This window comes from Suillus fuscotomentosus (genome assembly GCF_016647785.1).
Source record: "Suillus fuscotomentosus strain FC203 chromosome Unknown F5891scaffold_1, whole genome shotgun sequence".
NCBI lineage: Eukaryota > Fungi > Basidiomycota > Agaricomycetes > Boletales > Suillaceae > Suillus > Suillus fuscotomentosus.
In genome coordinates, this window is record NW_024539513.1 from 81,561 (window position 1) to 106,675 (window position 25,115).

The following is a 25,115-nucleotide window of genomic DNA, read 5'->3' on the forward strand; positions in this document are numbered from 1 at the left end:
GCCGTTCTCAGATTACAGCAACAAATAGGCTTAAGCCGGCATCGGCCAACACGCTCGTTGACTGCAAACGCCAACATGTCCGCCATGGACGTGGACCAAATTTCTCCAAATCCATCTCCCGTCAACCCTATAAAACGCGCACCAGTCACGTACGGAAGGCGTAGGGACCCCCAACCTGAAATACGCGACTCTTCTGTGACACTCACCGACCGCAGCTCTCCTCGTGTAGAATCGGAGCCCTTGGGCGGTAAGGAAAGCGAGTCCACCCATGAATTGGCGCTCGATGCGCTGCAAGGCTCACAATCCTCTTCAACGACTTGTACAAACGATAATGACATGGTCGATGCCACTTCTAAACATCAATTTGGATGGAGAGCCCAACTAAAAGCGCTAGATGAAGCCTTCGATGATGATGAGGAGCCACTTGCACAGCCTCGAGTTGTTGAACGGTCGTCATTGTCGCCACCCTTTCAACCTCAATCCTTTGCAGACAAACAAATCATTCATGCAGATGCCACGCCTCTTTCTCCATTACCACAAAATTCCGATGGGTTTTCTGATGGTACACTGTTGCCCCCTACAAGCGACCCATCTGCCTCCCCAATTGATGAGCCTCTTGAAGATTCACCGATTATTTCTCGCAAGGTCAGACGTTCGAGGAATTGTATCGACTCTGATTCTGAGCGCGAAGAGTCCAAAAATTCCTCCTCGGTATCGCCTGTTCACCATCCAATTAACACTCCTTTGCTGCGATCTCCTCCCACACCTTCGACATCAGAATTGGAAATGCCTTTAACGAGGCCCAAGGCTAATAAAGGCAAGGGAAAGGCACCTGCTCGGGATGTCCCTCCGCTTCGTTTTGAGGATGAATCCGTTTCTACGAGTACCACATCAAAGAAGGGTAGCAAATCCAGGCGGAAGGACGAATCGGCATGCCTCAAAATCAAGGTAGTCTGACCTCTCTCTCGCACCTATTCCATTTCTCACTCATACGACGCATAGGCTCCGACTAAAAAGGACCTGCGCGAAACTGTTTTGGAGAGTTCGCGGATTACTGCGAGCAAGAATGTCCAGGTGGTGCGTACTGAGCAATCAAAGTACACCAAACATCGACTTTTTGAGCTGGTCAAGTGGGTGACACCAGGTTTTTGTCCAAGAGAATGCTGCTGACTTTGGCCAAGGGATGAAGCCTTGCGTAAGGAGCAAAAGCAGCCTGAGCTCCCCTCAGATCCAATATCTATCTTTTCCTCGCCTTCCGCACTACCCCCCGCTGCTGGAGCACGAAAAAAATTGGCGCAAGGCGAATCTTCATTCGGCGTACCTTCACGTTTACTTGGATCTTCTACTATTGTTCATCCCCGTGCACAAACTCCTCCCAGAAATCTGTCACGGCGTGCAACTTCCCAGCCACCGTCAATGGCTTCTGATAGCACTGACGAAGAGATGCCGAATCTTACCGACCTACTGAGGCAAGAGCAAGCCAAACGCAAGGAAGCTGACGACAAACGTGCTCTCGCGGAGTTGAAGCAACGAGCCCTTCAAGACGCAGCTAGGCGGTCATCTAGGGCCGGAGATAGCGACGATGATTTAGAGATTGTTGATAACAGCATGCATGCGACAGCCCAAGAAGAGGCGGCGAAACGCAAAGCCGACAAGTTGCAACATATCACTCCCTCGAAGGGGAAGGCGAGGCAGCTTGCGTTGAGCCGGAAATCCATACCAGGATCGTCAGGCTCTCGCGCAAAACCTTTTGCACAAGCCAACATGTCCGAGTACCTCAGGGACTCCGCGATGTCGTCATTCGATCGGAAGGGAAGGGGCAGGGACAAAAAGGTCCCACTCACCGCACAGCAATTAAACAAAGCGCTCATACAGAAAGCTGAGGCCAGCAAGCTTGCGACAATTCAGCAGCGAGAAGAGGACTGGAAACAAAGAGGAGGCAGGATATTAGAAGAGCCTGTAGAAGCTGGGGAGAATGCATCATTCAGAGACAGGCTTGATGTATATGTGCAGAAAGGGCTTCAAGTGGCAGAGCGCGATGACTCTACTCCTGGCGACATGGAAGTAGACGACACAGACGAGGACGATGCGGATTATGCTCCTGAAGAGCGGGGTTCTGCTACTCCAGAGCCCATGGATACTGATGGCGAGGGCGACAACGACCGGGAGAACCAACCAGGTCTCGATGTCGACGATGATGCAAACCAACAGACGGACGTTGAAGATGAGGAGCGCCAAGTGCACAGGCGCGGTATTCGTCGTCCTTTAATGGTGACTTCCGACGACGAGGATGATGCTCCTAGAATTCTTGTGCCAGATTCCTCGATGCAAGACTTGACCTCCGACGCCATAGTGATACGTAACTCGGAATCAGACCAAACAGAGGACGAGAATGACAAAGAGAACAGTCAAACGTTGATGTACGACAGAAGCGAGGATAAAGAAAACAAGGCTGTCGTTCGACACTCGCCTTCATTCGCGAGACCTACCTTAGGTAGTATACCGGGGTCCCTTGTTGACGTCAATGATGCTGTTCACCTGAGATCATCGTCCTCGACATCGTTGGGAGGTTTCGGTGGTCCCTCTGATTCACCCGAACAAGATTTACAGCGTTCGCCATTGAAGGAGATTGCTCAAGATGACTCGTTATCGGGTTCCCCAAGCTCAAAGTCCCCGTTTACCACCAGACTCCTCCAATCTACGTCAAAACATCCGACATCCCTACCAGGAGAATCGTTTTCCGACATTGAAGACGAGGAGAACATGGTTAAGAGTTTCGAACCCCGCACACTACTACCTTCCTTTTCTGAAACCCTCGGCAAGAGCAGTCCTGCATCCTTTGTACCTCGGGATCCTCTCGCAAACGCAGGAGGTTTTTCGCAATTTTTCTCAGATGAAAAGGTTTGCAATCTTCTTCGTTGTAAGTCAGTCCAGAAAATGATGCGTGGTGGTTATTACAGGATGAGGGGCCCAGCTTCAAGGAAGGGAACTGCAATGAGCTCGCTTTGTCACTTGATGTTGGACTGGAACCCGCACTAGAAGTCAGCAGTACCCTGCGCAGGAAGGCTGACAATATTTTTGAAAAAGAACAGGAGTATGTTATAGAAATCGCAAACGGCGATCAGAAGCAGGATAATAACCCTGAATGGTACATCCGAGAGAACGGGTGAGTCTATCAGAGTGGCATCTAATTCATTCCTAGAAAATTTGTTTGCCCTTAGGTTCTTGACTCAGACATCGGGGCCTAATGCTGAACAATATCGTGTCAAGTCCTTGCAGATGTCACCACTTCTGGCGTCTCAAACATTGATGGGTGAATTAATTCCGTCGTCGAGTGAGCGTGCTCCACTCCAAACATTGTCCTTCAAGGCAAGGCAAGAATCACCGGATGTACAACCTCTTTACCGACTGGGGCGGCGCAGTAGCTCGCCATTGGAGAGGAAAACCGCCATGCAAGACGACGGCTCCCTTCTACCCCCTCTACTAATCTCTAAGCTGCCCAAAAGAAATGCGTTTGATGTCTTGGGAGGGCATCCAAATTTCAATGCGCCCAAACGAAAGCTGGAGAAGTCTGAATTCGTTGCTGCGGAGGCCGAGGAATCAGACGAAGACGAACTGATTGGCTTCGGGCCTATCCATAAAGACGAGGAGGCAGAGGATGATGATGATGATGATGATGACGAGAAATTTGTGGAGGGTCTTGTCGATGATGCGGTCATGAATGCCGAGACAGAAGCGGCCGATTTGGTCCAGGAGAAGTTCAGGTGCGCATTCAAGGTAGACTATCGAGACAACCAGCTGAATCATACATAGAGAGCACGAGGACGAAGATGACAAGAAATTGGAGAAGCTTCACCAGGATGCTATTGATGGTAAATTTAGAATGAAGCGTCGCGACCGTGGTATCGGTTTCGAAGAGGATAGCGACGATGACGAGGAGGACGAGAATAACAGGCGAATACGACGGGGTATGAACAAGAAGCGCAAGATTGATGGTGATACTCTCGAAGATCTAGGCAAGTGATACAATCGTTAAAGCTGCGATCTTGAAGCCGACGTCTCCCTCCATAGGTCGAAATCAAGAAACAAAAGCATTCTATGATGCATATCAGCATGAGTTGATTGATGACGACCTTGAGTTCGTCCATTTGCAAGCAGATACGCGAATGGTTAGCGAAGATGAAGATGAGGAGACGGGGAAAGTGGTCACGACCGAAGATCTGAATGCTGAGCTAAGGGAAGCCGCAAGGAATAGAGAGGTAAGCCTCACAGCGCATTTTCTAGCTTTTGCTATCACTGATCTTGGGTAGACTTCTGAATCTATGGATCCGGAGGACACATCATGGATCGACGGGGCGGACGAGGAGATCGATCATCATGTTCCTGTCAAAGTGATGGTAGAGCGCTCCAACAATGCACTTGCAAAGCGACCTGCACTGTCCCACACAGACTTTGGTCTGGAGGTCTGTTATGCGCTCGATGAAATTGAAATTCATTGTAATCTGATAATCTCCTTTTCATAGCGCCCAAACCGGATATTGGAGAATGACCAAGAGAAAACAAAGTTACGTTCGTGGGCAAGAGGTCAAGGCGGCGGCAACCAGGGGACTGGTCGGTCTGTTGTCGGTGCAGCCATTACAGGACACGCCAAGGCCAAAGTCAAGACGGGCGGCGGTTCCTTGAGAACAACCCAAGCGGCCAGCGGAAGCAATTCTGTCTCAAGCGCACCTGTTCCTCGCAAACTGGAGAAGGGGCGAAGTATGCTCTCCAGTGTGTCCGATAGGAGTAATCGATTTGCATAGTATCTAGCTTTCGCATCTTGATTCATGTTCAATCCTATGCCTTCACTATTGTTGTTCCGCCAAAGGTCTATTCTGTACATTTATTTTCCACCTGTAATAACATCACTGCAAAGTAAAGATGCAAACCAAGAACACGTATGTTCACAAAGCAAAAGTGTGGATGGAAGGCGAAGGGAGGCATGTACACCCAGAAAAAGATGAACGAGGTAGATATCTAAGATGGGTATCGCGGAGATATAAATAACGGGCGATAAGGCTCTACAAGACTCGGCCCAGACATTAGAAGTGTCAAATGATTGAAGATGCTTGTAATTTAGTGATATTGATGTCCAAAATTTCTTCCAAAACGAACCCAGGACGCGCGCGGGCGAGTGGGTTGGATGAGTGCGATATTTCGTGATTGGCGTGAGAGCGTCGGGGATCTACGTTTGCGTGTACCCGTCTGAATCTTTTTTGCAAGGGTGAGTTGGCGAAAAGCGAAGGTAAACTGAATATATTCACTTTATGCCTCAACATGATAAGTTTGGCCATGCACGCTGGAGGTCCTGATTCCTTGAATGGATTGCCTGGAAACATTTGAAAAGGCAGCTGATATAACTCAAGAACAGAACTTACGGGACGCGACGAGAGCTAAACCCGACTCGTGGGCATCAAGGAGGTCGTCACCGGCCATGATAGACCTTCTGACTACAGGTGAAAATAGACATAGCAGGATAATAGCGGAGAGAAAGGTGACGAGAAACATGGAAGACATGGCCTTAATATTTAATAGAAGGCTGGAGAGCTGCGCTGAGCACCAGCAGGGGCTGCGCGAGCGTCACACGTCGTGAAAGAGAGCGGGAGGGAAATAATAGAAGACGGGTGAGGGATGACAACCAGAAACTTGTTAAAGGCTTCGATCGACTAAAGTTGCTCAGAGAACATAATGCTTAGTCATCAAAGGGTCGTACAAATCGCTATGATGCCGGCATATTTGGTCACCATGATAAATTTGGGATCAATAAGAAGTGCTTCAAGTTGTTCTCAGTGTGCGACATGGCCGAGCTGTTGTCAACGGCCACAATCACAGCGACGGGCCTTCTTTGCAAAGCATTTCTCAACTCAGGGCTTTGCTCCATCACCGTTAGCAACCTCCATATTCTTCTGGATGCTCTGCGGAACGACGAGAGGCGGCGACATGGACAGGGCGTAGTAACAGGTGTGTCCCGTAATTCGTCTCGGTCGACGCCCACTCATACATGTTTAGTTGCGAATCATATTTCCACGTCCGTTTTCGAGCTTCTCACGCGAACGTCCATACTGAGAGTTGAGCCTGGACTGCCACAGACTAGACGATCCACTTGCGTGGGGAACGCTCCCAATAGAACTCTACTTGAACTCCAATACAACACGGTGGTCGCTTGGCGCGTCGGAGATAATGTTCACCAACCCGTATGTTGTACGGAGATAGTCGGAATGTAGGCGACTGAATGTAAGCTTCGGCCAGGAAGTCTGTTCTCCGCTTTCTTTCGTAAGGGTCAGGTGTTAGAGACATTTCGCGGAAAAGGAATTTTCCAACCTTCCGTAGATATTGCCATCAAACGACTTAATGAAGGGCATTGGGTGGGTGCCAGGCAACCTGACTTCTTCTGTGCCCGCATTAACAGATCTCAGGTGCATCTTTTTGGAGAGGGAAAAATCAACCAACCACCCGACTATCCGCGGACAAACGGGGTCGCTCGCTTGCCGCGGTTCAAATGGGGAGTGTAAGTCACTCTTTTCACCCTTTGAACATCCAGTCATCACACTTGAAACGCTCAGTGGCCGAATCCTGATGGAAACTGCAGTTCCCCCTCTCATCATACCGATGTGGCTCACTGGTATGGCATCTGGAACCAGTAGTGCGCCGTCCTCTTAACGTGATGTTAGGTTTCGACAAATTGATGCCCGGACACCGCTCGTTCCCTTGCAAGTACTTTCCAAGATTAGGTGTCAGACTTGGCGTGGTGTTCGGTGATCCAATACCGGTTGAAGAAATAACAGCTGCATTGAGTGCGCGCTCGTACGTGCCGCTTATCGGGGAAGATGGTACGAATTCGAAACTTAGCAATGAGCTTTATCCGGGCGGCTGCGTTGGCCGCACACCACACAAACGACATATGGACGTGGCGCGGAGCGATGTAACTGCGATCATCCAACGAGCGGTGGAAGCTTTGGGTAGACGAGTTTCTGGCGACCTTCTGAACGACTTTCGTTCATAGTTCGAGGCTATTCATTTACGCAACAATCGTGTGTATCGTAAAGACAGTTGGCGCTCGGACACGAGCAACGAATATATACTGGTTTTACAATGACATGTAGGGCGTGATTTGCATAAGACAATGTATGAGCGAAGAATGTAGGTATAGGTTTGAAACATGGATTTCAAGAATCTGTGGCAGACAGTCCCGGACAGAGTAGCAAACTGCTTACATCAGATTCTCCCGTGTAGTACCAAGTACAAAGCACCTAAACACAGTTGACTAGATTGAACTTCTGCTACTTTGAGTGGAGAGAAACTCACCATCATGGCATAAAATGACAACAAAATGAATCCCTCTGCCCAGTTTGTTTTACTGTCGGCAGTCACGAAATTGACAAGGAAGCAGGCACCTAGGAGTAGTGCAACTTCAAAGAAATCTGACAGGCTCTTCAGCTTTGGTGGCAATAGCATCATACTCGTGAGTAACGCACCAAATAACAAGTTGAAAGGCTTTCCGGTGCACCAGCCGAGCAGGGTTAGGACCGGCATCCAGAGCAAGACGAACTGAATGCTCAAGTCAATGGCTTCAGCTTTAGCCAGAGTATTGGGCGGTTCAGGATCCTTGGTCTTATACCATACTCGGCGAGAAGCCTTTTGCAAAAAGTAGCCTGCCGCAACAGCACCATCCGCTGAGAAGGAAACGAATGGAATGAGGACCAAGCCGAACCACTCCTCCGTGATGTTGGAAACATGCCTCACGGGCTCGATGCTGTCCACCAACTGCTGAAAGTCAATAAATGTAGACCTAGTCGTTCGACGACACTTACCCACTCCGAGGTCACAGCCACAACCGCGATGTTAACAATCAGAGCGCCGATGCAGACCCATTGGTTAACATCAGGCTCCTCTTCTTGTAGTTTTGCTTCATAAGCCTTGAGCTGGGCGGGTGTCAAAGAATGGGTCAACGAGTTGTTCCCAGCACCAGGAGGGTTGTGATAGAAAATCCGCGAACAGATGTATCTGACAGCAGGCTTCGTCACAAGTCTGATGCAAGAGAAGGAAAGGAGCCTACATAAGAAGGAGTAACACTGCAAGCCCTCTGCTCATGGTCAAGAAGTCGGTTTGGGTGTTACTACCAAGGTCTGGGAGCTCGCCGTTGGCCGATATCCCACTAGAAGTACTACCACTTATAGCTGCGTAGAATGAAGCCGGCAACAACAGGGCCAACACCCTGTGCATGTAAAAAGTTGTCCTCATAACTCCAGATGATAAGAAAAACGTACCCAACAGTAAGCAAGGTATGGTTGAGTTGTGTGTGGGCAGGGTGCAGGTCTTGTTCCCATATTCGAGCACCGCCTGTCAAAAAAGCGGCTCCAGGAACAAGGAGGAGGTGCAATAGGACCACGCCTGCAAGATAATGTGGTTTGTCAATAGTGTGAAATAAAACTACTGTTTTCGGAGCTTACCGGTGATGGTCGATTGAAGTAGCTTGAGCCTTGTAAAGTTTGCATCACGCCGATGATTGCATGTTAGCTAACGGATTACTTACTCGCACTTGAGCAGGAGTATGATAGCCAGGGTCACCTCGACCGCACTGCTATTATTTAGGCTGTGAACATGAAATGGAAGAGTATTTGGCTTACTTGTTCAAAGTGATCGTGATCAAGTCGCCAAGATCCTTGCCGCAATACAAAGCCATCTGTTCACCGCAGTAGTCGAATAAGCATTCGTGTGGTATAATTGTCAAGAAACAAACTACACAAGAAAATGAGCGCTGGTGATGAATCAATCGGCAGACGACATACGTGAAAAGACAGCAGTATGATAATCGACCATATTTTCGTCGAAATGCGCCCACCATGCTACAGGCGTCAGGAGGAGTAGCAGATTGAGCCCTGTGAAAACCATGAGGTACTTGACCACATCGCACGGGCGGCGGAGACGCACATGAACATCCATATATTTTCTTAATGCTCTGTATCACGCCGACAGGCTTCTTGCCTCTGCGGAGGAAACGGTCGCAGGTGGTTTTGAATCTCGGTCTGAAAGGCTCGCCAGTCTCAAGATCCTGATGATTAACTGAATCGAGTTCTGTGGGCGAGAGCGGTTTGGGTGAGAGTTGCCCGTTACATTCCTGAGAGATGATTTGAATGCCTGAGACACCGTCAGTGTTTTGTCGAGTATGGGTAGCCCTACGCTCTGCCATGGACTAAAGGATAGGGAATTTGACTAGGGTGTGATCCAGGTAACTTATTATAATACAAGGCACGAGTTGTGACATGGTAAACGCTGGTTATGTGAAGCTCGGAGTCGAGAGACAACATGCCGGGGAACATGGGCTTGGCGCGATCAATCATTGGGTGGCACTGCAGGTAACGGTTACATGATATGCGGTGTCCACCTGTGTCCACTCGGTTCACGTCGCTCGGTACGGTCAAATTGAAAGCGGGTGATTCGGACCAGTCACGATTAACAGTGCATTAAAACCCTGTCGCCATATGAGTGAACTTGTTTCGCCAGACCGTAACCGGAGCCTACAGGCATGCGTGGGTAGCGGGAAGCTAAATAGTTGCGTTATCCAGATTCCAGGCCCAGGCTGTGGCCATCTATTACGGTAGTCAACAATAGATCCGACTTAGCATCATTCCAATTTTCTGTAAGTAACACTTATAATGTAGAGGCAACTGTAACGCATCCTGATTAACAGGGCCTTGGTTACGTTGGATCCTTTGGAGGTATGAAATCGCTACTAAAACCACTTTTCGCTGCTGTGCTACCTTCCTGCTAATGCCCATTGTCTACTGTTGCAACTAGTCCATGTCCTCCGCGAAAGCGGAGCTACGCCACTCCGACATATGACAGAACGCTTGTTGGGATGTCACTCGTCGCCGTTCAATCAGATGAGGTTGCAGCGGCTGTCACGCGCAATCCACGGTTGCTTCTATGCACAGGCACTTGTCACGGTTACCGTTCAATCAGACGAGGTTACTAACTTTCAGCGGCTGTGGCGATGTGAGGGTACAGGGTACCCATACTATACAGAGATCAGAAGACAGTCGTTCTTTCTGGTTCAAAGGAGGCGTAAACATGCATACTCCAGAAGTTTGCGAACTACTGAAATACCGACCTTCCACCTTCTCGAAATCACCGGCGGCCAGTTGCAACATATCTTCGGCGTTTATATTCCCATCCCTCCATTAATTATTACAATGAAAGACGGATCATTGACCTTTGGAGGAATCAATAACGGCAGCCATGTTCTTATCAACAGCGGGACCACGGATGCTAGGGGATTATTTCATGCACGATATACAGAAAACTTGTATTGTGGCACAGCGCCCTACTACTTAGCGACCGGAGCTATCCTCTTGCAAGGTTGTTTTCGACGCGGAAAGTTATTCACAAGATGTAGGAAGAAAGGCGTAGTCCTAGCCAACGATGATGTCCATGGCTTGACATCGGAACACGCCGTACCACGTGTTTAGGCTTCACGGGGCCTGGATTGCCGTACACCACGCATCGTAATGAAAAACACGCCTGATTGCTGCTGCGCTGCTCATCTTGTGCACCTAGAAGAACCGAATCCCAGTTTGGTCCTAGCTGCTACAAACATGAAGTAGTGACTTGTCCTGCAAAATGCTTTCAGAGCTGTAACACAGTCCGAGCACGAGAAGTCAGCTACCAGTCAAGGCCATATGCGAGACAGGACATCAGAGGCGGTCGACTGGTCGAATGTTGCCCATTCACAAATATTCTAGGCTTGACCACGCGTACCATGGGAACTTGAGGGGGCGTCAAACACGTTGGATAAGCTATACGACATCTTGACGAGTCTACCTTGCTGTTGAGCTTGTTTCACAGAGAATCCAAAGGAAGGGGGAAGTTTTCGTCTTCGAAGTAAGTGAACTCCATAGTTTCATTTGATGGAATGCATAGATTTTATCAGTCAAGCTTCCGTGTCAATGCACAGTCGAATTATCTGAGAGCACTGTAATTACGACTCAACTTCGGCTCTGTTCCCGCTGTTCCAAAAGCCACGCTGATAAGTGACCCCGATGATGGCGCCATCTTCATATTTGTTTCAGGCGCATTTCGCCCTTTCATGATATCGCCCGCCGCGGGAATAGGGCTCACAACCATGCTTTGCTGTGGTATTCAATTTCGTATAAGTACGGTCACAGAAGAAATGTAAGCTCGTGCTTGCCTCCAGACGACCCCGCATATGCTTGATATGTTCAGGTTCAGTAGTTACGGTATGATCTCTTTTTCGATGTAATCCACAAAACTGAACTAAATACGAGCATGAACAGGTCAAACAAACGTTGTGTAGATCCGAAGACCGACATTTTTGGGAGTTGCGGAATTCGTATGTCATGATGACGACGCAGATCGGGTTGTAGATTGATCGCAAGCCTGCGATACCGGGAAAGGTAGGTGCGTCATATCGCGGAAGGCGGGGGCGGCATATTGTACAAGATGGAGCACAGAGCTGTTTAGATCGACCTTTTTAGCATTCATTTGATCATGCAGTTTAAGTGTGCCCCAAGCCTGCGCCTGGCATGCGAGAAACACTCGAGACGGACGAAACAAAGTCCGAGCTCAAGATATGCGTTACTATGTAACCGGAAATGAAACGAGAAGATGGCATGCATAACTACGACATTCGCTTTAGATGACAATAGTACCAGTGAATTGGATTGTTTGATTCCCAAGGTGTTGACCAATAGACCACAACAACCTTCAACAATACTATTATGGCTCTTGTACAAGTCTGAAAGGAAGTCTTATACCGCGTTGTTCCTTCCATACTCAGTTCGATACGCTGGGCCATGGATGTTGTTACAAAGGTGGAAAACTGGATCGCTAATTGGAGCAAAGAGGGAGAGTCCGAACTGTGCGTAGCTGTTTGCTAATTTTTTTGTGGCGCTCAACCTGACGCCCTTGATTCGCAAGTCGAAATTTCCTCATTTCACCTCACTCGAATCCTTCCGACCCTATTTGCGCAGAGGCTCTCACGACCGCCTACCATGCCCTTCTTTTGTCTGTCCTCACAACCTGGCAGCCCAAGCAGAGTCCCTTAAATGCGCAGGCTCTCGTAGCCTTTATCCAGTCTGTCCTCCTTGCACTTCCATCCTCCTCCTCTGCGCGTGCGGGTCCACCCGTGCAGAGTATTGTAGTTCGGAGAGATTCTTGTGGATGTTTTGTGGTCTACAGATGCTCAACTGGACGAGTTCTTGTCAGACGCGAAGTCTACTTTAGTGAACTCTGAGCAAGCTTCTGGAGGCCAACAAGTGAAGGACCTCCCGAATAAAGACACTACAGATATTGCAGAAAATGCAGCTCAACTGCGGCATTCCGTCGAACAAGACAAGGAAACGTTAAGCGAGCTCGTCAAAAGACTTCTGGTAAGTACCAGTACACAATTCTACAGCATCCTGAATTTATCAACAAACAGTTCACTGGCATTGTTGATCTCGCCGTATGTCGAGAGCGCCTTGACTTGACTCTTCTTGCCAGTGCTGGTCTAGTTTCGGATAGAATGTCATTTGACAAGAAGGAAATACGCACTCGCACTGGACTTTTGTGAGTCACATGTAAATATTGGATCATAATGTCATCTAATTTTCGTGCACGTAGCTATAAGCAGAACAAGTTCAACCTTCTACGTGAACAATCTGAAGGCTACAGCAAGCTTTCGGTGGAGCTCACGAGTTCCTTGGGTCCTGCACACTCACATGCTGATGCTAGACCGGTAGAAAGCTATGCCTCTATCGAAGACCGTGCGCGCCAAGTTTGGGAAAAGGTTATAAGTCTTATTGGTTATTTCGACCTCGACCCAAATCGCGCCTTGGACATTATCTTGGATGTATTATCGGTCAACGTGGCAACTCACTACACGTTTTTCTTGGCGTTGCTCTCATTTTCTCCATGGACTGGACTGTATAGGCGTCCTACAATGTCCACTGCTAGCCACATGGCTGTCGATCCCGTTACCGGGGATAAGAGCCTGGATGAAGTGTTGCAAGTCACCGAAGCAAATGCCGGCGATCAGTCGACACCACCTCTAGAAAATGATGGCGGCACAGAGTCTCGAGTGCTAGCACAGGTGCTTGGTTTCAAATTCTCTCATTACCAGGTCAGTTTTTTTGAGATGAATTGGTGCTTGCAATTCACTCTTCGTACAGTCATCAGAGACCCATGAATCACCCCTGAGGAACCTCTATCTAACTGCTGCCATCTTGATCAGGGAGGGTTTTATTACCGTAGAAGATCTTTACCCCCATGTGAGGACATGTCTATGTCGAATGCCCTTTGACCTCCTGACAATGTAACAACAGCTTACTCCAAGGGATGTGGACGTTGAAACATATCATAAAGATTATCTTGCCCAGGTTCAACAGCGCATTTCTGAAGCCAAGATTAGCCAGCTCGCCATGGCAGCTCCTTTGGAGTCTTCTAGCTCAAGTTCGCAACCTCGTGTAGAACCTGCAGAAGTTAAGAAGAGCGCCATCGAGTCCAAACCTCCTAACCAAATTGCTGGGCTGGTCAACGGCCTTCTCTCTGTAGGAGCTTTGCGCCCGGCGATCGCTATTCTGACGAGGATTCCTTGGCTTGTTGACGCTCACCCCGAGTTGGCCGATCTCATTTTGAGGGCTCTGAAGTATTCTATCGCTCCTCTGTATGATGCAACATTCGTCCTCAAAGAACGCAATCCGAGTTTTACACAACCTCGCACACGGTTCAGCGCTACTGGAACACTGGCAGTTCCAGTTCGTAAATACCAGCTATCATTAATAGCTCCCACTCCTCCCAGCACAGCATCAGTCGATTTCGTATTTTTCTTCCCTGACTGGACCCAACGCATCCCACTTTGCACTTCCTTCGACGACATGGTGAATGTAATTGAGCCTTTGATGAGTTTCATTGGGCTGCACGTATCGCGCGATGCCTTGTTTGTCACGAAGATTACGAGGTTGGGGCGCTCACAGCTGTTATCCACTGTAAGTCATTTGTTTGCTCGTATAACTAGTCTTAACTCGATCAATCATAGATTCCCTTGGATCCAATTTCCAGAAAACCATCAGGCGACCCCGACGTGAACAATCCCGTTCGACAGTTTTGGTTCAAGCTTCTGCGGCTGTACTTTCTTCCTGCGCTCCCTCTCATTCGAGGCAATGCAGTCTGTACCGTTGACATTTGGAACGTCATTCGACAGTACGAGACGACTGCAAGATGGAGACTATACGGAGAATGGAAATCCGGCTACATATCTCATCCTGAACTTCGCATCCGACAAGTGCAAGCTGACCGTGAAAGCAAAGGCATCTTGCGACGTCTTTCACATAACACAATCGAGACGCTATCTGGAACAGTGGCGAAACTGGCTCATTCGAATCCTTGTATCTTCTTCATGAACGCCGTCAACCAGATCATGGCATACGACAATCTTGCCAATGTCGTTATACAAGCATTGCGATATGTCACCAATATGGGATTCGATGTGCTCGTGTATGTCATCCTTGAGGCTCTATCAAATCCCAATAAGAACCGTGTCAAGGATGATGGAGTCAACACTTCCGACTGGCTTCAAAGTTTGTTCTGTTTTGCTCCTTTGTTTTTACCGTCCTTAGCATTCGTTTTAGGTCTAGCGTCCTTTACTGGCATGCTTTTCCGGCGGTACAGTGCTGATCTGTCGCCTTTGTTGAAATACGTGGTTCACCAGTTGTACAATGGCCAGACGACAGAGATTGTCGTACTGCGGGAGCTGATTTGGAAGATGGCAGGCATTGAACCTCTTCCGAGCCTTTCGGATTCGCAAATCGCTGCGATGGCCGGAGGACCTGCTCTGAGAATTGAAGCCGTTGCCTCAACGACTCGTGGCGCTCGCCTTGATCCAGGTGACGCTGTCCTCAAAGGCCCACAACGGCTCGGGAAGACCATGTTAGAGACGAATCTAGCACTACCTCTCCTTATCCAAGTGGCACAGCAGAGACAGTCCTGTGTTTTCAAAGCTCCTGATGCCCACTTGAAGTCCCTTGCCAGTTTGTTTGATACTGTAAGTCGCATCGCATCATATGCTGTACGTGCTCTCATCATTGCTCTAGACTCACGGTGTCCTGCTGCAATATTTGGATCTGCTTACCTCGCCAGCCGTAATTTTGCCCAAGGACTATGCAACGCGGATCCTGCCCAGCCTTGCAGATCTTGGAGAATTGTATGGGATAGCCCCTCCTATCTGCATGCAAATCATACGACCTATGCTGAATGCTACGATACTGGTGAGACATACAATCACTTTTAGCATACGCAACAACTGAGTGATGTTGTAGAGTGCTGCCCAGGAGAAGGAACGACTTGCTAATGAGGAAGCGGAAAGGAGACTGAAAGCACGTCTTTCTGCGGCAAAGCGCGAGCCTTCCGCCACCACCCCTAGGGTGGATTCGCCTACGGGAGTCAATGGAACCAGCACTCCACGAGACACTGGTGATCAGAAGTCGTCAGTTGACAGTGTAGCAGAAGATGCAGTGATGGATGTCGAAGTGACTGCAGCAACTTCAGCTCCGTCTGAGGTAAGCCACACTTGAAATAAGCGAATAACGTTTACAAGCTTATCTTTGTAGAGCCCATGGATACCGGATCTAGAAGCTCTTTTCGACGATGTCAAGCAGATTGCCAAGAACAGTGCTCTTGATGTGATTGGGTAAGTTATGCTTCTAGCGAGGTACCTGCGGTATTCAAGACTTTACAGGCCCGGTTTTTACTTAACTTTCTGGCAACTTTCCATGTATGATCTGGCGCCTCCATCAACCCGATATGACGAGGAGTGCGCTGCTTTACGGACACTGAGCCGTCAAGAGGACTCCAAGTACATAGCAGCTGACCGTTCTGCTGACAGAACGAAAAGGCTGTCAGCGGGCTCCCATCGGGCTAAACGAGACAGATACAATGCTTTTGTTAACACGCTTGCTCAGGAGTTCAAAGAACAAGCTGCCTCGAGAGTGTTCACGATGAAACGACTTGCCCGAGAGAAGCATCATTGGTTCGCCCACAGTAAGACTCCTTCAGTCACATCTATCTTAATTTCTGACATCATTCTAGCCGAACATCGCTCTTCGGTCCTGGCTTCTGCAATCATCGAGCATTGCATTCAACCGCGATGCCTCCTATCGCCTATGGATTCAGACTTTTGTGCACAATTCATCAAAGTCATGCACACACAAGGGACTCCAGGGTTCCCTACTCTCGTGGTATATGACAAGGTATGTCCCTTTTGCTCTGTAATCTACCGCATATTTAGGAGTGTTGTTAGTTGCTCGGGGACCATGTGAAGGCGGTTGTCTTTTCCTGCAGCGAATACGAAGCCAAGAACTATGGTGAGTCGTCTACATCTTGCGATCATGGCTATCTGTAACTGTAGTCTCCAGGGCGCTTTTTACTGGGGATATTGACGGATCTCTGGAAGTGGGCTCAAGATGAGCAGCTCTTTTTGATCGAGAATCGCACGAAAGTTGGCGGAAAGACTATTCTGCTTCCGGGTTTCCAGCATAGATGGTCAAGTAAAGACCATGCGAGTATTGTTCCGGATGACCTTTTGTCGTGGACCGGATTCAAGCAGATTCTCCGTAAATGGCACCGAAAACTGGGACGAGTATGTCTTTAGCAGTCTTCTGGTAATCAAGCTAACATCCATGCTTTTAAACAGAGTCTTTTGAGCTGTATTGAGACAACGGAATTCATGCATGTCTACAACGCTATCATCGTGTTGAAAGAGATCCTTCCCGTTTTCCCTCTTGCTGCAGTGGGCGACGCTGGACCTGCCATTGACACCGTAATGGAGAAGTTCCTGGAGAAGGAAGAACGTGGTGATCTCAAGATTCTAGGTCGAGCGTAAGCCTGTTACTTCAGGTGTCTGGAACAATGCTCATGATTAACAGTTATTCCGCGAGTCTGAAAAAGCGAGAGCCGTTCTGGGCAGTGCCAAAGCCAATTGCAAGCAAGGTAGCATTCACCTGTTGCAGAGAAGGACCTTTTTAACAGTTCTATCTACATAGTCTAATGGAGATCCTATGTCGCCGAAGCCAACAAATTCATTAGGTATTCTTCCTGAGAGGCAAACTCGCACACCGGCTCCTCCTAACGGTGCTGCAACGCCTGTGGCAGATCGAGTCAGCACTCCGGTTCCTCTCCTTCGTGCCAATGGAATGACCCCACAAACAATCGTTGATCGACCCTCCACACCAGCAACGTCCACCAGGTTAGCCATTGACAGGCATGTACAGGCTTTCCATGTTATTGTACCAGTTACTCATCGCCTGTGTAGCATTCCACGGCCAGAGAAAGTGAGACGAGTACGACCTGAGAAGGGTAGCGAATCACCAGCTCCCGATGGTGATGCCAAGGGTGTTGCAAAGTTTGACGCGATGGATATCGACTGCACCTCCGAAGGAACTGAAAGCAACGCCAGCTCCAATCCTCGAACACATTCTTCGCCCTACCCCTCGTCTCCACCCAGGTTCCTCCCAAAATGTCCTTCCGTCTACTCCGACCGCTAATCCTAAAGATGCACCCAAAGCCCAGCGGCCATCGCCGTCGAGTTCTACCCCAAATGCGTGGGAACCTCCACACTCACCACGCCCTAGAACTGACGAGAAGCAGACACAACCGTCCCCAAGCGAGGCTATGCCACCACCATCTGCTCCAAGCCAGACGATCTCGGCGCAAGAACTGCGCGAGACTGCCAAACAGAGTATTGGCAATCGCCCACCAGATCGGGCCGATGATAAGCGATCTCAGCCTGGCTCTGGTGCTCCATCTCCAATTTCTCGTCGCCGCACTCCTTCTCCTCCACCTCGTCCTGGTACAAGAACTCACAGCATGGAGAGCCGCGCCAGTGGCCGACGTTCTGACCGTGGAAGTGGCGATGGTGATCGTCCTGATGACAGGCCATCTGACCGTGAGGCTCGGGTGGAGCCTCGTGCATCTACAGGGCGTAAAGACGCTGCCACGCACCCCCGAAGTGATAGAGGCACCCGAGAGCGAACATCTACGCGAGACAGTGATCGAGACAGAGAGAGTGATCGAGACAGAGACTCTCGGCGGGACAGACATGGTGAAAGGGAGCGCGACAGAGACAGAGAGAAGGAGCGGGATCGGGACAGGGAAAGAGACAGGGAGAGGGATAAAGACAAAGATCGTGATCGTCGTGACCGAGACAGAGAACGTGATAGGGATCGCGACCGTGATCGCGACCGTCACCGCCGGGATGAGAAGGATCGTGACAGGGATTCGAGGAAAGATCGCGAGGTTTCCGGTCGTGGTCCTCCTTCTACCGCAGCTTCTGCTACCCTGGACACTCGTAACTTGCCCACTCGTCCCGATCCCACAAGGCATAGTAGCAGGGCACAAGTTGGTGATGATGCACTCGGCAAGAGAAGACGTCCTATTGATGACGAGGTACTAATCTTACACTATTCACTGTCATGAGAGTGCTTAACATTTGACAGGCCGACCGTAATACCAAGAGGAGCTCCCGTAAGGAGGGACATCGTGAAGATCGCACTCGCAGGTCAGAGAAGGAGAGTCACGATCGACCTCGGGAATCCGATCGGCGTCGAGAACGGGAAGCACCTGAGGCTGAACCACGCCACCCTCTATCTGAACGAGTACGTCGCTTTCGTACTTTCCATCATCATGTGGCTCACGGTATGGCCTTAGCCTGGCGAGAAGCGATTGCCAGAGGGTCCTAGAAATTTACCTCCTAGTACACCTTCTGCACCACGGGCGATGGCATCTGGGGATGCGTCCAGAACCAAACCTGATATTACTCCTAGCCGAAGTGGTGGGGACTGGAAGGGTCCGCGTGACCATGGCTCACACACGTTCCCGGCCTCCACTAGTGGCGGGCTGAGCCAGGACGTGGCTCCAAGTTTACGTTCGCGCATTGGCGACAAAGAGCCTCCCCGCACGACTCCTCAAGCACCGTATCGCTCCGAAGCTCCGCATAAGGACGATGACCGCGATAACAGAAAACGGACTCTAGCAGGTATGCTATCATAGATTCAACGTATTCATGACTCACTCTAACGAAGATCGCGATAAAGATGTCGGTGAGGCCACCATCTCTGCTGCAGGAGAACTCTCGTTACAGCCTCAGAAGCGGCTACGGATCAATCGTAATCGGTACAATCCCCATGCCCTCCAGACTCATGGTTTAGCCAAAAGGACCTTGCCTATAGACCCACAGGCTGGGGACAAGTCTCGATCCACACGTTAGTTTGATTCCAGTTTGCCCTGCTATTTGAGTTCTGCAGTATATATCGTTACATTAGTACATTGTGCACAAATGAATCTGACTGATGAGGCTCCACTCTACACAAGTGATGAATTATTATATGGTATGTAGCTGTGGTGAATGAGTGACTACGAGTTGAATCGATAATATCCCGAGTTGAATCGCGGTAGGTGGCCAATAGCTATGGTCATCTTTTAATCAAGGTGAGGAATTCCTCCCGAGTCTTTTGTTGAGTTCGGAAACAGCCCAGCATGCAGGAAGTGACAGTGATGGAACCTGGTTTCTGTACACCGCGCATGGTCATGCACATATGGCTAGGTAGAACCGAACAGTAAGCATAGAAATGTCAAGCGTCGTAAACACTTACGTTGCTTCCATAACGACTGCGACTCCGCGGGGCTTAATTGCCTCCTGAACGGCGATAGCAATCTGTTTAGTTAATCGCTCTTGAACCTGCAGACGACGACTGAAAGTTTCGGCAATGCGCGCAAGCTTGGAAAGTCCAAGGACTAGCTGATTTGGGATGTACGCGATAGCGACCTATGGAAAATTCCGAGCATGATTTATGAATGTCAGTGGCACGCGTAATATCGGAGGGCCACATACTTTTCCTGTAAAAGGAACCAAGTGATGTTCACAAAGGCTGGAAATATCGATTTCACGGACTAGAACCATCTCATCGTGATCCTCTGCGAACACCGCATCGTTGATTACATCTAGTAAGGCGGAAATGAGATAATAAGTACGCCGGGATTAGATCAGAGATAAGCCGTGTTTCACCTGCTAGTCGCTCCTCGTATCCCCGAGTCATCCACATCATAGCCTGAGCGAACCTCTCCGGCGTCTTCAACAAGCCTTCCCGGTTGGGGTCTTCTCCAATACATTCAAGAATAGTCCGCACCGCAGAGACCATCATTTTCTCACGCGCAGCGCGGTCTGGCGTGGTTTCGTTCAAACGAGACACAGTGGATTTTGCTGTCATAAGAATGAGTATCATTGAGATGCCATTCAAGTATCATTGACGTACCAGGCCATCCAAGACCATTAGGATCAGGAAGTGCGCGGTTTCCTTCGATAGCACGGGTGGGCACGGTGAGAGGCGTCGAAGTACCTGAAACCCCTCGAAAGCCATAACCTTCTCGGACTTGAGGAGGACTGGGAGGTGAGGCATTGGCTGATGAAGATGCCAAAAGAGACTCGTTATCTGGAGCAGGGTCATTCTTAGATTGCGGGTCCCCGCCGTCATGGTTATTTGACCCGAGATTCGTTTCGGACTGCTGGAGTTCTAGTTGTCGTAAACCATTTGACAAGAGCTCAACGTGAGACGTCATTTGAAGCGAATTCAGGGATGTTTAGTCTAAGGCCTGCTCAACGCAAAGAAAAAGAAACTACGAGTGAATCCTTATCGCGTAGCGAAAAGGACTGAGCCGTAGTGTCAATACAGCTGCCAACTTGCCGGTTAATTGAGTTGTCGTGAGTCAGTGCGAACGTACCCGGTAAATTTGGCGAACGCTGTCACAGGACCCCGACTGCTGCCCGTGACACATGTCTGCACGTTTACTTCCGAGGCGCAAGCTCTCAGTGTCGGGTGACACAGCGCACTTAAGTCCGACGCAAGGCGGTCCGTGATCTAACTAAAAATTGATGTAGATAGATGCTGAATCCGGACGACAAGGGAAGGAAGGTCATATATTCTTCAGGCAAGTCACAAAACGGCCCTTGGGCCCAGTACTATAGTGTACCTCGACATTCAAAGATGCGTCTAGAGAAAATAAAACCCAATCTGGCACTTCAGTAAAACCACGCCGCGGATGTTTGATAGGCAACTTTTTGTTCTGTATGTAAGTCCGTAAAACGTCGATTTTATGTTGACATACAGGTGGGAAGCTCCTGGACGGTGGCAGTGCGAAAATTTGTCTTCGTAAATGCATCGTCCCGAAAGAAGTGGGGTGGCAGGCCTGCATAGACACGTCAGTGAGAGTGATAAGCGAACGTAGAAATAAAGAAAATCACCTGGATAAGCATTCGTATGCTCAGGCTAGTGAAGCAACAAACGCGCTGTCATGTCGGGTACCTTTGATCAGAAACATCAGACCGCTGCCAATAAGTCTTCTTTTGTGTGGGCGCTTGACCAAGATAGCAGCCCTGAGAGCACCGCATGATAAGTTGATAACATCGTCATAGCTAGAGGGTAGTTTTGCGATGGGCATGAATTATGAGTCGCTGAGACACGTACAGTGATATCAAAACGTGGCATAACTGATGCTTGTGGTTCCCCAAGAGATGGACTGCATCGGAAGCGGGAGTTGTAGCACCTGCGGGCTCGGCGGGTTCAAGTGGATTGAATTGGCCACGTCGCCTGTGGATGAGAAATTGAAGCGAGAATCAAAGACGTTTTCGATTTCATATGAGTGGATACTTGTTATAGTTACCATTGACTACATTCTTTAATTTTGAGTGACATCCCAGCGGCCTTAGATCTCGCAGTAATCATCTATGAACGTACCTCCTGATGGTGACCGTCATTGGGAGAGCCACTAATACATAACATGCCCGTGCCACGGGTTTTCGCCGAGCGGCGTGGAGTCGGGGTCCTCAGTCAGTGGTTGTCACCCAAAAACGGCTATTTGAAAGGATTCATGGCTTGGTTTAGCCGCAGCAGCAAGGCTCACTGAGCAACCCGGAGGCGTCCCATATTCCGAGTCCTCCAAGTTGCCGTTACTAGTAAGTTTAGGTCGGGGATGAGGCCTGCCTAGGCACTCACTCGCGTTCTGTCACGTCCCTTTATTGCCGTGTAAGTTTTCTTATTCGCTCCTCCTGAATGCTCACGGAATGATTTCTGCCACCCTAAATCGCTCTTATAAAGTTTCATAAACCTTACTTATGTCTTCTGTTTTGTTCTCACTAGTTTCATGTCCCGGGACAGGTCTGCCAAACTCGTCCTGCCACACCGCTGGTCAAATATCACCTCGGATCTCATCAAAGTTGTATGACCACATACTACTTGTAGCGGAACAAAAAAGCTTTGACGTGAACCACCAAAAAGCTGTGACCCGGGACTCTTCTTAAACCGGGCCCTCTTTCCGGAATGGTTTCCTGATTCACCGTTCGTATTCACTGAGAATGTGTCAAGGGTTGAAGCCTCGCAACCCATGCTCACCTTCACAAACCAACAGTACCAATCGTGTAAGCCTCAACCCGAAGCAATTCCCCTTAACATCATGTCGCTGTGTCCAAAAGGCATGGCTATCCTCTCGGGTTATTCCTCGCCGCAGAGGATCTTACCTCATGCCCGGCGCACATCGCCCCATCAACGAGGAAAACATTAAATCAGCTGTCACAATCACTCGTGGCTGCGTGTTTGAGTTGTTTAGAGTCCTTTGGAGTCTGCATCCAGTTCGCACTACACTCATGATGGTCATAAACGTGGTTCGGGGCATGTTTCCTGCCTTCAGGGGCTATTCACAAGCAATGATCGTCGATGAGGTCGGTGAACTCCACTTGTTTCTTTCATCTCTCTCACTTGCTCCAAAAGTTGCAAAATCTGATCTCGTCTGGTTGCTTCACTTGGTCACGCCTACTGAAGCTGCTGATCGCGGAAATATGCCGAAGAGCGCTCGAAACGGCACTCGACTCCTTTGCGTACGTTCGCATGTTCAGACTACGGAATTATTTTCATGCTTAAAATAGTTCCGCAAATGAGACCGTTGTTCATGATTCGGTGCGCTTTTTCGTGGAATATCAGCAGATCGCACAACGTCTGAGGCTCGACATCCCGACACTCGCGGATCCCGTCGTAAGGGACTGTCTTCAAGAGTCCGATCTCTTCGTCAGGTCATTCAATGGCATGGGCGGGTTTGGGCTACTTTCACCGTTCGACTTCGTTCAAATTCTAGCCCAGATATCGGAGCTTGCGTCGTATATCTGGGTGCTGTTGACCTTAACCGGTGGCTCTACACACATGGGTGCTTTGTTGCTATCCATTCTTTCCGCCCTATTCCCTCTTTTCTTAAACCGTTGTGGAATCACTTCTTCATATCCTGAATCGGCTTATACGAGCAAGGAGGCTCGTACCGCGGAACGTCAGGAGAAGCTACGGAATCTAGCCTATAATGACACCCATCGACCGGAAGTTCTACTCTTTGGGCTTGGACCATGGATACTCCATTCCTGGGCAAATGCTCGCAAGGCAATGATGTATGACGAGCATTTGTCGCCACTAAATCAGCCTTCATTGTCACAAATACTGCACCAGATAAATGTATCCGACCTGCTGTTCGCGCTTCAGAATGTGAGTTGCCACTCTTTCCATAGTCAACAAGAAGAATCAACGTTCCGTAGATTCCAATGTTCCTGATGTTTCAGTCCTCATCTGCGTCACTGGGATCACTGGCACTGTATCGGAGTTCAATTCAGTCGGTGGTTTATACAGTCGGAAATCTGGTCAATACAGCTCGCATGGCATTCCAAGGAATATTCTTCATGGGTGCCTTTTGCGCTGCCATGAACATTGAACCTCGACTGACACCTCTGAGCGAAGACGCGGAACTGTATCCTAGCATACCTAATGGCATGAAGATTGAAGCGAGGTATTTGAAACTATCTATCGTTTCACGTGTATTTACCTTCCATTTCCGCAACAGGAATCTATCATATACATATCCAGGAAGCAAGGAGCCATCGCTACAAGACGTCAGCTTCAGCCTAGAAGCCGGCGAAAGTCTTGCAATAGTCGGGTACAATGGCTCAGGCAAGTTCCGCCAGAAATTTCATTTATGTCCATCTACTTATCAGAAGATGTCCAGGGAAGTCTACTCTTGCCAAGGTGCTCCTACGGATTATAGATTTCGACCAAGGTGATCTCCTTATCAACGGTGTGGACATCCGTCGGTTAACTCCGAGCGATTATCACCGGCATGTCACGACCGTCTTCCAGGGGTTCTCGAAATACAGTTCGACCGTCAGAGAAAACGTCGGATTGGGTTTGTTCAAAACATGCAGTCGCCCGCGGCCATTGAGCACGCCATGCGTCTCGGTGGTTCAGATGCATTCGTAGGCGCATTGCCAAACGGAATGAAAACTAAGCTAGACGCCTCCGGGTTTGAGTTCATGCCGTACTCACCAGCGTCAAGTTCATGTCATGGTATGTCCTCGCGGTTGCAGCATGGCTTGTCTGGTGGTGAGGTAAGTTTGCCTATTGCCAAACAGGCATTCTTGAACTGAGCGTGTTCTCAGTGGCAGAGAATAGCCATCTCTCGGGCATTCATGCGCGCAGATCGACCAGAAGTTGATCTATTACTGTTCGATGAACCCGTGAGTGTGTTTCATACCTGCCACACTACTTACATCTCATTTCCGAGGGTAGACGTCATCATTGGATGGTTGTGCTCAGAACAAAATCTTTGACACTATCGATAAAGTCTCTCGCTCTCCCCAAGGCGAAAGAATCAAAACAGTGATTTTCATCACTCATCGTTTGTCAACCGCCCGCCGGGCGGACAAAATCGCAATGATGGAAAATGGGGTGAGTCAATCACCGTGTGGCGAGTCTCACGGCCTAACGCCCCTTCGTCGTATGCAGTCAATAACTGAGTTCGGGAGTCATGATGACCTATTGAAGAAAGGTGGTTCATATGCCACTCTATATAAAGCATCCGTTTAAAGCGTTCCCTTCGCTCTTACCCGTACATTCTTCCAGATGAACTATTTTGCATACTTCATAGACTTCAATTTTTTGAACAATACTAATGAGTTTACTTACGCATGTGGCGCCGTTAATGTACCTCTAGAACTTACATAT

General features: G+C 49.1%; 8 protein-coding genes across 8 annotated transcripts; 5 read left to right on the forward strand and 3 right to left on the reverse strand.

Annotated features, from left to right (window-relative positions):
- On the forward strand, window positions 1–4,946 carry F5891DRAFT_1655 (MRC1-like domain-containing protein). The gene is made up of 9 exons (XM_041370749.1): window positions 1–948; window positions 1,003–1,130; window positions 1,182–2,901; window positions 2,961–3,166; window positions 3,222–3,764; window positions 3,814–4,016; window positions 4,072–4,259; window positions 4,311–4,463; window positions 4,524–4,946. Exons 1-9 carry the CDS (start codon window positions 76–78, stop codon window positions 4,800–4,802), a joined length of 4,293 nt encoding a protein of 1,430 aa, XP_041233711.1. The 5' UTR covers window positions 1–75; the 3' UTR covers window positions 4,803–4,946.
- Window positions 4,947–4,998: 52 nt separating this feature from the next.
- F5891DRAFT_1659 (uncharacterized protein) lies at window positions 4,999–5,667 on the reverse strand. Its single transcript, XM_041370751.1, has 3 exons — window positions 5,418–5,667; window positions 5,304–5,368; window positions 4,999–5,250 (listed from the first exon to the last, which is right to left on the reverse strand). Exons 1-3 carry the CDS (start codon window positions 5,554–5,556, stop codon window positions 5,116–5,118), a joined length of 339 nt encoding a protein of 112 aa, XP_041233712.1. The 5' UTR covers window positions 5,557–5,667; the 3' UTR covers window positions 4,999–5,115.
- Window positions 5,668–5,757: 90 nt separating this feature from the next.
- Window positions 5,758–7,050, forward strand: F5891DRAFT_991707 (acyltransferase-domain-containing protein). Its single transcript, XM_041378142.1, has 7 exons — window positions 5,758–6,000; window positions 6,049–6,067; window positions 6,129–6,233; window positions 6,293–6,404; window positions 6,456–6,547; window positions 6,603–6,661; window positions 6,711–7,050. The coding sequence occupies exons 1-7, from the start codon at window positions 5,838–5,840 to the stop codon at window positions 7,040–7,042; spliced, it is 882 nt and encodes a 293-aa protein (XP_041233713.1). The 5' UTR covers window positions 5,758–5,837; the 3' UTR covers window positions 7,043–7,050.
- F5891DRAFT_991720 (uncharacterized protein) lies at window positions 7,051–9,680 on the reverse strand. The gene is made up of 11 exons (XM_041378143.1): window positions 8,971–9,680; window positions 8,829–8,918; window positions 8,667–8,778; window positions 8,573–8,617; window positions 8,490–8,518; window positions 8,307–8,430; window positions 8,096–8,254; window positions 7,851–8,043; window positions 7,515–7,803; window positions 7,345–7,460; window positions 7,051–7,289 (listed from the first exon to the last, which is right to left on the reverse strand). The coding sequence occupies exons 1-11, from the start codon at window positions 9,227–9,229 to the stop codon at window positions 7,206–7,208; spliced, it is 1,500 nt and encodes a 499-aa protein (XP_041233714.1). The 5' UTR covers window positions 9,230–9,680; the 3' UTR covers window positions 7,051–7,205.
- F5891DRAFT_1803 (uncharacterized protein) lies at window positions 9,658–10,806 on the forward strand. Its single transcript, XM_041370813.1, has 2 exons — window positions 9,658–9,679; window positions 9,731–10,806. The coding sequence occupies exon 2, from the start codon at window positions 9,879–9,881 to the stop codon at window positions 10,506–10,508; it is 630 nt and encodes a 209-aa protein (XP_041233715.1). The 5' UTR covers window positions 9,658–9,679; window positions 9,731–9,878; the 3' UTR covers window positions 10,509–10,806.
- A 988-nt stretch (window positions 10,807–11,794) lies between these two features.
- F5891DRAFT_991726 (transcription factor/nuclear export subunit protein 2-domain-containing protein) lies at window positions 11,795–19,384 on the forward strand. Its single transcript, XM_041378144.1, has 24 exons — window positions 11,795–11,917; window positions 11,977–12,191; window positions 12,238–12,428; window positions 12,479–12,606; window positions 12,661–13,159; window positions 13,209–13,307; window positions 13,362–14,024; window positions 14,075–14,615; window positions 14,667–15,079; window positions 15,129–15,302; window positions 15,354–15,593; window positions 15,645–15,724; window positions 15,773–16,074; window positions 16,123–16,283; window positions 16,334–16,397; window positions 16,449–16,672; window positions 16,727–16,911; window positions 16,959–17,022; window positions 17,076–17,293; window positions 17,345–17,426; window positions 17,470–18,477; window positions 18,528–18,686; window positions 18,739–19,066; window positions 19,113–19,384. Exons 1-24 carry the CDS (start codon window positions 11,853–11,855, stop codon window positions 19,295–19,297), a joined length of 6,288 nt encoding a protein of 2,095 aa, XP_041233716.1. The 5' UTR covers window positions 11,795–11,852; the 3' UTR covers window positions 19,298–19,384.
- Window positions 19,385–20,908, reverse strand: F5891DRAFT_991731 (uncharacterized protein). Its single transcript, XM_041378145.1, has 5 exons — window positions 20,343–20,908; window positions 20,096–20,290; window positions 19,922–20,031; window positions 19,683–19,855; window positions 19,385–19,629 (listed from the first exon to the last, which is right to left on the reverse strand). The coding sequence occupies exons 1-5, from the start codon at window positions 20,644–20,646 to the stop codon at window positions 19,503–19,505; spliced, it is 909 nt and encodes a 302-aa protein (XP_041233717.1). The 5' UTR covers window positions 20,647–20,908; the 3' UTR covers window positions 19,385–19,502.
- A 1,530-nt stretch (window positions 20,909–22,438) lies between these two features.
- On the forward strand, window positions 22,439–24,977 carry F5891DRAFT_1124027 (P-loop containing nucleoside triphosphate hydrolase protein; the record flags this gene model as incomplete). The annotated part of the gene is made up of 11 exons (XM_041363854.1): window positions 22,439–22,501; window positions 22,556–22,801; window positions 22,851–22,957; window positions 23,006–23,606; window positions 23,657–23,904; window positions 23,959–24,065; window positions 24,121–24,287; window positions 24,317–24,499; window positions 24,551–24,628; window positions 24,681–24,839; window positions 24,897–24,977. The coding sequence occupies 11 exons, from the start codon at window positions 22,439–22,441 to the stop codon at window positions 24,975–24,977; spliced, it is 2,040 nt and encodes a 679-aa protein (XP_041233718.1).
- Between the last annotated feature and the right edge of the window lie 138 nt (window positions 24,978–25,115).

Bases quoted from the DNA above. Each gene is read 5' to 3' on its own strand.
- F5891DRAFT_1655 (XM_041370749.1), top strand. From the start codon at position 76: ATGTCCGCCATGGACGTGGACCAAATTTCTCCAAATCCATCTCCCGTC. The intron at 3,167-3,221 runs GTGAGTCTATCA...GTTTGCCCTTAG, and splicing joins TGGTACATCCGAGAGAACGG to GTTCTTGACTCAGACATCGG. The intron at 4,017-4,071 runs GCAAGTGATACA...CTCCCTCCATAG, and splicing joins TGATACTCTCGAAGATCTAG to GTCGAAATCAAGAAACAAAA.
- F5891DRAFT_1659 (XM_041370751.1), bottom strand. From the start codon at position 5,556: ATGTCTTCCATGTTTCTCGTCACCTTTCTCTCCGCTATTATCCTGCTA. The intron at 5,369-5,417 runs GTAAGTTCTGTT...AAATGTTTCCAG, and splicing joins TTTAGCTCTCGTCGCGTCCC to GCAATCCATTCAAGGAATCA. The intron at 5,251-5,303 runs GTGAATATATTC...CTTGCAAAAAAG, and splicing joins TTATCATGTTGAGGCATAAA to ATTCAGACGGGTACACGCAA.
- F5891DRAFT_991707 (XM_041378142.1), top strand. From the start codon at position 5,838: ATGGCCGAGCTGTTGTCAACGGCCACAATCACAGCGACGGGCCTTCTT. The intron at 6,405-6,455 runs GTGGGTGCCAGG...AACAGATCTCAG, and splicing joins GACTTAATGAAGGGCATTGG to GTGCATCTTTTTGGAGAGGG. The intron at 6,662-6,710 runs GTATGGCATCTG...ACGTGATGTTAG, and splicing joins CATACCGATGTGGCTCACTG to GTTTCGACAAATTGATGCCC.
- F5891DRAFT_991720 (XM_041378143.1), bottom strand. From the start codon at position 9,229: ATGGCAGAGCGTAGGGCTACCCATACTCGACAAAACACTGACGGTGTC. The intron at 8,255-8,306 runs GTACGTTTTTCT...TTACATGCACAG, and splicing joins CATACCTTGCTTACTGTTGG to GGTGTTGGCCCTGTTGTTGC. The intron at 7,804-7,850 runs GTAAGTGTCGTC...GACTTTCAGCAG, and splicing joins TGGCTGTGACCTCGGAGTGG to TTGGTGGACAGCATCGAGCC.
- F5891DRAFT_1803 (XM_041370813.1), top strand. From the start codon at position 9,879: ATGACAGAACGCTTGTTGGGATGTCACTCGTCGCCGTTCAATCAGATG.
- F5891DRAFT_991726 (XM_041378144.1), top strand. From the start codon at position 11,853: ATGGATGTTGTTACAAAGGTGGAAAACTGGATCGCTAATTGGAGCAAA. The intron at 16,398-16,448 runs GTGAGTCGTCTA...TGTAGTCTCCAG, and splicing joins ATACGAAGCCAAGAACTATG to GGCGCTTTTTACTGGGGATA. The intron at 18,687-18,738 runs GTACGTCGCTTT...GTATGGCCTTAG, and splicing joins GCCACCCTCTATCTGAACGA to CCTGGCGAGAAGCGATTGCC.
- F5891DRAFT_991731 (XM_041378145.1), bottom strand. From the start codon at position 20,646: ATGACGTCTCACGTTGAGCTCTTGTCAAATGGTTTACGACAACTAGAA. The intron at 20,032-20,095 runs GTGAAACACGGC...CCGCCTTACTAG, and splicing joins ATACGAGGAGCGACTAGCAG to ATGTAATCAACGATGCGGTG. The intron at 19,630-19,682 runs GTAAGTGTTTAC...GGTTCTACCTAG, and splicing joins GCAGTCGTTATGGAAGCAAC to CCATATGTGCATGACCATGC.